This window comes from Benincasa hispida, chromosome 11 (genome assembly GCF_027475165.1).
Source record: "Benincasa hispida cultivar pf3 chromosome 11, pf3_genome.v1.1, whole genome shotgun sequence".
In the NCBI taxonomy this organism is placed as follows: domain Eukaryota; kingdom Viridiplantae; phylum Streptophyta; class Magnoliopsida; order Cucurbitales; family Cucurbitaceae; genus Benincasa; species Benincasa hispida.
Window position 1 is genome coordinate 54442786 of NC_143488.1, and position 10700 is coordinate 54453485.

Sequence of the window (10700 nt, forward strand, 5' to 3'; positions counted from 1 at the left end):
ATTAAAATTAAACACAAACCCAAAATTGACTGCTGTTTCCAATCTTATATTTGACCACTTGGAAATTAAGACCAGCCGCCCACAGGTGATTATTGCCCATACCATCCTCCATCCCAATTGAATTCAAGCATATATATGTATCTGCATACATATATATCTTCTAATTCATCTCATTTCACTGCCATTTAATTAATAAGTGTGAGAGTAAGATGAATCCCATAAACTATGCTTATACTTTTAGGCCCTTCCTAGGCTTTGTTTATGCAATTATTATCAGTGCATTAGTCATTGTGAGTGAGAGTTCATATTCCACTTCTTATGAAGATCATCACTTAATGAGACGCATCGACAACTACCCATATAGTCTCTCTTCTGTAGCTCCTTCTCGATCGCATCTCACGGTAACTCTCCCTCTCTTTTTCTACTGGCACTGATTAGATTGGAATTTGTCTGAACATATGATGAACAAATGATGAAGGAAACATCGGGATCACGTGTTTATCACGTTGTTGCCTACGGAGCCGATCCCACTGGCGAATCCGACAGCACCGAGGCGATCGAGAAAGCCATCTCTGATGCATTTTCGTATGCCACTGATGGTCATTTGATGAAAGGCATTTTAGACCTTGGTGGTTCTCAACTTCACCTAGATGGAGGGACGTACAAGATCAGTCGCCCCTTGCGCTTACCTGACGTAGCTGCTGGCAATTTCATGGTAACTTACCTCTCTCTCGTTGTCAATTGATTTTTAGTCGAATGCAATACGATAAGAATGAATTTATGCATATGGGACAGATACATGGAGGATCATTACGCGCATCGGAGTCTTTTCCAAGCGATGGCCATCTTATAGAATTGAGGCCGTCATCACCTTCTGTGATGTATGAATATATCACACTCAAGGACCTAATGTTAAACTGCAATTTCAGAGGAGGTGGGATAGCCATAATAAACTCATTGAGAACTACAGTAGATAACTGTTACATATCACACTTGACGAGCGAGGGGATAGTAATTGAAGGTGGGCACGAAAGTTACATACGAAACTCCTTCATCGGGCAGCATATCAACGTCGGTGGAGATGGATACGAAAAGGACTTCTCAGGGATCGGAGTGAAAGTAATGGGAAACGACAATGTGTTGAGGGACATAGTGATATATTCAGCAGAGATTGGAGTGATGGTGTTGGGACAAGCAAATGTGATAATGGGAGTGCACTGTTACAACAAGGCCAGGGGATTAGGTGGGGTAGGAATTTATGTGAAGCAACCTGGTTTTACACAAACAAGGATAGTGAATTGCTACTTAGATTACACAGGAATAGTGGTGGAGGATCCAGTTCAAGTGCATATAACAGGATGTTTCTTCCTAGGGAATGCATTGGTTGTATTGAAATCGATAGGGGGCGTAATAAGTGGATTGAATATCGTCGATAACATGTTCGCCGGAGATTATACAGGGGTGAAGATAGTCGAGTTGGATGAATCCAAGACTCCCTTCACTAGAATTGATCAAGTGGTGGTAGATAGAAATAATGTCCGAGGGATGGTGGTTAAGACGACGGTGGGAAGAGGATCCACGAGAGTGACGAATGGAACGACATGGACGGTTGATTTCTCGAGCTTATTGTTATTTCCTAACCTCATAAGAAATGTAGTGTACTCATTGGAGATGGAGCAGAGTGAGGGTCAGGGTCAGGTATTTCCAAACCATGTGTTAACTAATCTAGCTCATAACCGAGTAACTGTCCGGTCCAATGTGGCAGTAGCAGCTACATTACATGTTCAAGTACACCAAACAACCTATGCCTTATGATACATACTACATTCAATTTGAAATGAAACCTTAATCGTTGTTTCTTGGTTCATCATCAATTGATGTATAGTATAAGAAATGTATTTAATGTATTCACTTATTGTTCACATTATAAGGGAAATTTTTAGAGTTTCAGTTCAGTTTAGACATTAATTATTTTGTTAAGTGATTTCTCCTTCCTCCAAAATAATTTTTAAAATCAATTTGTTTGAAGTTTTTTATTATGTAACTAACCATTATGAAATTATTTTTTATACTTTTTTTGTTTAGATAGTTGTCCTCAGTTATAAATCCATGATCATCCTTTATTTAACCAATATAAAACTTTGGTCACATTCTCGACATATTATTCCAGTATAGCTTGGGAGACTCATCCCACTTATGTACAATGAGTTCATCAATTGTTTTAACAATATATGCTTTTCTCCCTTACGAACGAATACCACAAAATTTTAAATTTCAATAAAGAAAAGTGAAATGAAGGTCATCTTTTTCTTGATTCAAGAGAAAATGAGAAAGATGGATGAATTTATTGGCTAAAAGGAAACACAGGTCAACATATTAAGTGTGAAATAATTTAAATCACACACCCCCAAAGATACCATGCTTGCAAAAGTCACTCATACATACTCACATCAGCTGCCTCTTTGTCCATGCTTGCATCAGACTTAAAAACTTTAACTTGAGCAAAATAATAGTGTTATGAAAATGACAACTAAAGGATATAAAAGAATGTAAAAGAATCGACACACAGATATATGTGGTTCACTAATGGTATGGTAGTTATGTCCACGGGGCAGAAGGAGAACAATATTATTAGAGAGTGTTGTTTTAATACATAAACGATGCCTCTAGGGTTAGAGAGTTTATATAGCGTACTATTCTAAACCCTAGGATCATAATCATATGAATACTGAAAAGTTTGTTGTTCAATACGCCAGCGAGACCTCCGTATGTGGTGGTAGTTCGAAGCACTAACAAACAAATTCAAGGCATTCCAACAAATCTCCACCTTAACTTGAATTCTCTCCCAAATAACAAATGTACCAGATGCAACATAAATAACATTACAAGACGCACTCTGACTTCTCCCTCATGACTCAAAGTGTTCCACAAAGGGAACCACTAACAATTCAAAACATTCAGCAAGTCCAAACAATGTTGGAACTTGCCTTGTTGAACACTTTGAGTAATGAGGGAGAAGTCAGCAGGGTTATCAGCAATACCAATTTTCATCACTTTAACTCTCTGTTCACCTCTTAAGAAGTGATATCTTACTTCGATATGTTTAGTTCTCTCATGATGAACTTGATCCTTGGCTAGGCATATTGCACTCAAAGTATCACAATATACAATAGCTTGGTCATGATGCAAACCAAGATCACCAACTAACCCCCTCAGCCATATTCCCTCTTTAGCAGCTTCTGTCAAAGTCATGTACTCTGCTTCGGTAGTAGACAAAGTAACTATAGGCTATAAGGTTTCCTTCTAACTAACAACATAACCATCTATAGTAAACAGCCAGTCATAGTTCTCCTACTATCAACATCTCCAGCATAGTCAGAATCAGAATTAACCTGTCACCAAACACTTTATGTCATTCCCATAAACGAGACCAACATCAGATGTACCTCTAAGGTAACGAAAAATCCTTTTAACAGCTTGCCAATGCTTCTTCCCAAGTTGACCCATGAACCTACTGACAACACTAACAACATGGGCAAGATTAGGCCTAGTACAGACCATAGCAAACATCAAACTTCCCACTGCACTAGCACAAAGAACTTGAGACATATACTTCTTCTTAGCTTCAGACTGTGGTGAAAGCACAGATGATAAACGAGCCTTTGCAGCACTGGGAGTATCGATAGGCTTAATTGATGACATACTAAACTTGGACAATATTTTTTGAATATAACCTTTCTGTGACAAGAAGAGCTCATTTTTATCTTTATCTCTATAGATCTCCATACCCAAAATTTTCTTAATAGCACCCAAATCATTCATATTAAACTCAATACTGTTATGTTCTTTAATTTCTGAATGTCAGACTTGGACTTTGCAACTATGAGCATATCATCAACATATAAAAGTAGATAAATCGTCAAACCATCATCAGCTTTGTTGTCATATATACAACAATCATACGAACTTCTGTTATAGCCAAGTCCAACCATTTAGCTGTCAAATTGTTTGTAGCACTGCCTTAAAGATTGCTTTAGACCATACAAAGATTTCTTCAACTTGAAAACACAATCTTCTTTACCTAGACACTAGAACTCATCTGACTGGATCATATAAATTTTTTCCTCCAACTCTTCATGTAAGAAAGTTGTCTTCACATCTAGTCGCTTAAGTTCCAAATTCTGATGTGCTACTATAGCTAGTAACACCCTAATAGAAGTATGTCTAACTACTGGTGAGAATATCTCATCATAATCAATTTCTTCTCTTTATGTGAACCTTCTAACAACAACTCAAGCTTTATATTTAATGCCCTCTGAAGGTGATATTCCCTCTTTTTCTTGGAGACCCATTTACAAATGACAATTTTTCTCTTCTTAGGTCATTTAACTAATTTCTAAGTCTAATTTTTGTCAAGAGATTCCATCTCATCCTCATAGCAGCAAGCCATTGAGCAGACTCACTATATGACATAGCTTTTTTATAGGTGGATGGCTTATGAGCATTCACCTCTTCAGCAACTTGTAGCACAAAAGTAACCATATCTTAAAAACCATAACTCATAGGAGGTTCAACACTAACTCTTCTAGCTCTGTCACGAGCTATACTCGGTTGATCTACTTGTGAACTAGAATTCTCAAGCAAAACAACTTCTGATGTTTCAGGCACATCAGTATCTTGTTGCACATCAATTTTTGTTGTAACGTGTTGATCTTCTCCACCTTGTTGTTGTAATTCATTCATAGTTGAAGTGAATTGTATCTCCACCTATTTAGCAACACTATTACTTTCTCCCACATCAGTAGACGTCACAAAAGGCTTCACATTTGATAAGCATGGAATTTTCATCAAATATCACATTCCTATTAAGTAAAACTCTATTATCAAAAGGTGAATAAACTCTATATCCCTTCACTCCGTCCCTCAGAACCCATAAATATACCATTTTTAGCTCTCGATTCTTATTTGAAGGCTTACCAGACCACACCTCGTAAGGTGTTTTACAATTAAAACTTGTGTGAGGTCCACAGTTGATCAGATAACATGTTTATTTACTGCTTTTGCCCAAAACCTTCTAGCCAACCCTACATTGGAGAGCATGCATCTTGCTCTCTATTACAATGTTTGATTCATACGTTCTGCAACCTCATTTTGCTGTGGAGTATCCCTGATAGTGTGATGACGAACAATCCTCTCAAATTTACAGAACTCATTAAACTCATATCCATAGAATTCCAAACAATTATCAGTTCGTAGCCTTTTGATCTTCTTCCTAGTTTGATTTTCTATCAATATCTTCCACTTGAACTTTATGAAGGTTTCACTTTTATGTTTAATCATAAAAACATAGGTCATTATTAAGTAATTATCAATTATAGACATCCAATACCTGCTACCTCTAATAGATTCAACTCTGAAAGGTCCCCAACAATCTGAATGAAGTGTCTCTTTTGTACGACGAACACCTCTTGGTAACTTGCTGCATTGAAGCTTCCCAAATATACAATGTTCATAGAATTCAAAATCTTGCACCTTGTGTCCACATAGAAGATCCCTTTTTTAAAGACTTTGTATCTTTTTTTCACTCATATGACTGATGCGATGATTTATCATGCGATGGTGTGTGGATGCGACGATCATACAAATTTTCCTAACAAAGCCCAAGTATAAGCCTTCTTAGGTTCCTGGTAAGTCCAGGGTTGAACATAGGGACTACTAAATAGATATGCAACAGACTCTCTGATTCTATTGCAGTGGTGATAAAGAAGTAGATGGTGTTTTGATTTAGACTTTCCTATGCGATGGAATTGAACGCGGAGTGATGAAAGCGTAGTGTTATAACAAGTATGCGATGAAGGGGTTGAGAAGAGAGTTAGCTAACATTTCTCAAGATTGTGTACAAGTCATGTGATCGTGCTATACATAAATATTAGTACTACATTTCTCGATGCATAATGCCACATTTATTTCTAGGACGCATGCGATGTGTATGGAAAGCAGCAGATAGAACTTATTTCTAAGTCTCTACTCTTGCTTATGCGATCAAATCCGACTCTCTTAAGCCTAGATTCTATCTTTAGACTACTCTCTCAAGTACTTCCAAATGATGAATGAGGCATACATAAGACAAGATGATCGCATAAAATGCATAGCTTAAGTCATGCTAGCTAAGTACTTCTCAACCTATCATAATTTTAGTTACTCATACATGGTGTGGAGAGACTGAACATAAATCGAAATGAAATTTCAATTTTTGCAAATAAAGTGTTGAGTACAAAACAATAAATGGATTGAGAAATAACAAGCCAGGTAAGCAGTGTCTTACTTTTCGTGGCTTTTTACACTGCTCTTTGTCACTTCAACTCTGTTCCGATTTGCGGACTCTTGCTCTGGCAAGGGTTGGACTTCTCTCATTTGTATTATTTTCTGACATTCTCTCGATCTTTTCGAAAATCGATTTTTCTCAGCTTCGCCTCGCCTCCTTGCTCTCTCCCTCCCCCCTCTATCTCTCTGGTAGCATTGGGTATTTATAGATTTCAACTCTTCTTACTAATGATTGCAAAGATGGGCAGCATTAATTTCCCTACTCTGTTGCGCCGTCTGAAAGTCACCAAAAATTCAATGTACTTGCAACAGTATGGTTTTTAACGGTTGTCGACTAAATTTTGAAACTGACCGTTATCAGCTTTACGGCCCATCATGATTTATTATGTTGTCGCTTTTATGTGATGTCTTTATGCGATCGCTTTTGAGAAACTTCTCATGATCGCAAGTTCGAGCGCGTCGCATTGTGCCCTTGGATCACAATTTCTTATGCGTCATCGCATTGTACCTGCAAAGAATAGGCAAATTAACTTCTTTTATGCGATGAGCATTAGCGATCGGAATTCCTTTTAGTTTGGCGCTTTCAAACATAATATTGCCTATTTTACCATCGCTTTCTCCCATTGTTTTACTAATTTGAGCTATAATAACTTGTATTTCTATCAGTCTGCGTTGAGGTTCTATCGAGTCTTTCTGGTTTTCTTCAAGCTGAATTCGATGCATACAATACGTCGGGCTAATACCTCTGATGTTTGCGAGTGTCCATCCGATTGCTCTAATATATTTCTTTATAATACTAAGCAACGCAGTTTCTTTTTCTTCAGGTAACGCAGAGGATATGATGACTGGTAAGGTTTCATTCTGACCAAGGAAAACATACTTCAAGTGGGTTGGTAGAGTTTTTAGTTCCAGTGTAAGTGGTCGCTCTAGGGAGGGCTTCTGTGCTTTTCTTTCTTCATCCAAATTCAACATTTCTTCATTGTTCACTGTCTCTGTTATTGCATGGCGGGTTTCTAAGGATGTTGTCGCATCCTTTCTTTCTTCATTTTCTTCCTCGGACTCCCAATCTTTGGCGCAAGTGTGTTCATCATCGCAATCTAATAAGCCTTCTCTTCTAGGAACTTCATTGCCTTGATAATATTAAACCTGAGCTTTTTTCCATTGATGCTCATTGTGATTTCTACCTTGTGCACATCTATTTGAGCACGACCAGTAGACAAGAATGATCATCCCAATATGATTGGAACATCTTTATCTGCCTCATAATCTAGGATAATGAAGTCTGCAGGTAGAATGAATTTTTCTATTGTTACCAAGACATCCTTTAATTTTCCTTGAGGGTGTACTGATAACGGGCAGAAATGCACGTTATTACAACGCATCGATTTAAAACAATGTAGAATTGCGACGGTAAAAATATGTAAAATCGGGTCCAAAAGCATTAAGTTGAGAACATTGCGATCGCATGCGCCAATTGCATTAAAATAGCCAATTTATGTATTTTGTGCAAGAAAATGCATTGGCACAAGGCAGAATTGCGATCCAAGGAATTCAGCGTCCGAACTCATTAGAAGATTGCGACCGCAAAGCTACGCTATTATTTGCGTTCGCGAAGATCTGCTCAAGAAGGTGGCCACATAAAGATGGCGCATCCATGTGAAAGCTTAATAAATCACGATGGGACAGAAAGCTGATGACGGTCGAATCCGAATTTAGTTCACAAGTCGTTAACGATGCACTGTAGCAAGTACACTTAACTTTTCAGTAACAATTAATCGGCGCATTAGACAGTGATTTAATGACATCCCATAAGTGCAATCATTTGAGAGAAAAAGCTCTTCACCCTGAAGCTCTATAAATACCGAAGGCCACATACGTTAAAGCAGTTCAGTAATTCAGAATTTTGGAATTCTTTCTCGCCATTTCTATAGATAGTCGTAGTCTGTAATTTTTATAATTAGAAGGCGGAGGTGAGTGAAAAGAGACGACGCCAGAAGATCGTTCCTGGTTAGCTTGAGAGAGTGCCAGAAAGTATTGAGAATGGAGAAAGGGTCGACTCTTGCGAAATCAAGAACATTCTTTTGGGCAGAGTAGAGAAAAACATAGTGTAAAAGCCTCGGGAAGCAAGACATTGCTACCAAGCTCACTATCCCTACTTTCCATTGTCATTCAGTATTCTGATCTTATTTGTTAAATGGAATTTGCATCTCTACATCTGTTCACTCTCTTTACATTAAGCATGAGTAACTAAACTTCCGAATGGGTTGAGAAACACTTAGCTAGCATGACCTAAGATCTTCATTTTATGTGATCATCTTGTCTTATGTATGCGTCCATCACCCCTTTAGAGATACTTGAGAGAGAGTCCAAAGAAAGTACCTAGACTTGAGAGAGCTAAGTTAGAATCTAGGCTTAAGAAAGTCAGATTAGAATCGCATAAGCAAGAGATAGAAACTTAGAGATAAGTTATGTTTGTTAACATTCATCGCATGCATCTTAGAAATAGGATATGATAGTATGTGGTCGCCTTGTGTATGTGTGTGTCATTCATCATTGCATAGACAAGAATAGAGGCTTAGACATAAGTCCTATAGACATCATCGTATACATCGCATGCGTCCTAAAATTAGGAGCTATAGCATTTGCATTGAGAGATGACCTGCTGTTGTATGTGTGTGGCATGATCACATAACTTGAACACAATCTTAGGAAGTGTTAGCTAAATCCCTTCTCAACCCGTTCCCCGTATACTAATTGTAACTTTCACTGTTATTGACTCTTTTCTCAGTTCCCCGGCATAGGATTTATATTTTAAAACAAACATACCAACCAACTTATTGTTTTGTTTGCACTGCAAAGGAATCAGAATTTACCATCGCATACGGTTTCCATAATCCCTGTGTTCGACCCTGGGATTACCAAGTAACCTAGTAAGATTTATACTTGGATTTTGCTAAGAAAACTTGTATGTACAACACATACACCATGATCGCAATATACACCATTATTTCATCATATTCACAACGCATCATGTACCAGGGATCTATCTACAAGTTGAAGAGTCACCGTTGTAGGTGTTAGTTGTCTTACATTCAATTGTTTGAAGATTGAAAGGTTTATTAAGTTTATGCTTGCCTCAAGATCGCATAATGCTTGACCAATGTAGATCCCTCTTATTGAACAGGGTATTGTGAAACTACCTGGGTCGCACATATTTGGTGGGATTATAGTATTTGATTCTTATGTTAATGCCACCGTGGCGAATTTTTCCGTGCTTCTTTTCTTCGAAACAATATCCTTCAAAAACTTGGCATACACCAGCATCTGATCTATCGCTTCTATAAATGGAATATGTTTTTTAGCTCTTCCGCAATTTATCCTATTTGAATTTCCAAATTGCGGATGGATGTAGCTTGGTTTTGAAGGACTGTTTCATTATTTTCGATGTATTGCTTCAACAAGTTCTCCAGAGACGATGATGGTGGTGTTTGAGAGTTACTAGCTTACTGTTGTTGTTGTCTATTACTTCTTTGGAAAAATCCTGGTGGTCCCTACCTTGTTGTTGATTGTTTTTCCAAGAAAAATTAGGGTGATTTCGCCACCCTGAGTTGTAAGTGTTTGAAAAAGGATTGTTTTTAACAAAGTAGATTGATTGAGGATTTCGTGGACACTCCTCAATAGAATGCGATTCTTCACATGCCACACAGCTGGTGCTTGTTTGCTCTATCACATTGACTTGCCCACTTCGAGTTCCTGAATTGTTTATTGTGATGCCTTGCAGCAAATTTATCATCGCATTCATCTGATTTTGCAATGATGCGATGGCACCATTACTTGCATTACCTTTTCTGGTTTTTGCTCTTTGATCGCTTTCTTGCCAATCTTCATTGTTTTTCGAGATGCGATCAAGAATGTTCTTTGCTTCATCATATGTTTTGTCCAGCAGACCACTTACTGCTGCCGCATTGACAGCTATCTACAATGCAGAATTGAGTCCATGATATAAAAAAAATCTCCATTTGGAGACAATCCGATAATCCATTGTGTGGGCAGTCGCATACTAGTCTCTTGAATCTCGCCCATGCGTCACTGAGCGATTTATCTTCTTCTTGTTCAAAATTGGTGATCAATTTCCTCCTTCTGGCATTCTCTGTGGGAGGGAAATACTTCTTCATAAATTTTTCCACAACTTGCTCCATGAAGTTATCTCTCCTGGTTCGAGAGAGTAAGCCCATTTTCTTGCTTTATCACATAGTGAAAATGGAAATAACGTGGGCTGAACCTCTTCTGGGGAAATATTAGGGAACACAAAAGTGTTATAAATTTCAATGAAGCTTTGTAGATAGGCGTGCGGATCTTCACCACGCTGTCCACCG

General features: G+C 38.0%; 1 protein-coding gene and 1 non-coding gene across 2 annotated transcripts; both read left to right on the forward strand.

Annotated features, from left to right (window-relative positions):
* The first annotated feature begins 168 nt into the window (after positions 1–168).
* Positions 169–1980, forward strand: LOC120091564 (polygalacturonase QRT3-like). The gene is made up of 3 exons (XM_039049654.2): positions 169–401; positions 479–715; positions 796–1980. The coding sequence occupies exons 1-3, from the start codon at positions 210–212 to the stop codon at positions 1813–1815; spliced, it is 1449 nt and encodes a 482-aa protein (XP_038905582.1). The 5' UTR covers positions 169–209; the 3' UTR covers positions 1816–1980.
* Positions 1981–10359: 8379 nt separating this feature from the next.
* On the forward strand, positions 10360–10466 carry LOC120092322 (small nucleolar RNA R71). Its single transcript, XR_005486028.1, has one exon. It is a non-coding gene; the product is annotated as a small nucleolar RNA R71 (small nucleolar RNA).
* Positions 10467–10700: the final 234 nt, after the last annotated feature.

What these genes read in the sequence shown, in the direction of transcription:
- LOC120091564 (XM_039049654.2), top strand. Translation starts at nt 210, where the DNA reads ATGAATCCCATAAACTATGCTTATACTTTTAGGCCCTTCCTAGGCTTT. An exon ending in CTTCTCGATCGCATCTCACG is followed by an intron (nt 402 to 478) that starts GTAACTCTCCCT and finishes CAAATGATGAAG; the next exon opens with GAAACATCGGGATCACGTGT. An exon ending in TAGCTGCTGGCAATTTCATG is followed by an intron (nt 716 to 795) that starts GTAACTTACCTC and finishes CATATGGGACAG; the next exon opens with ATACATGGAGGATCATTACG.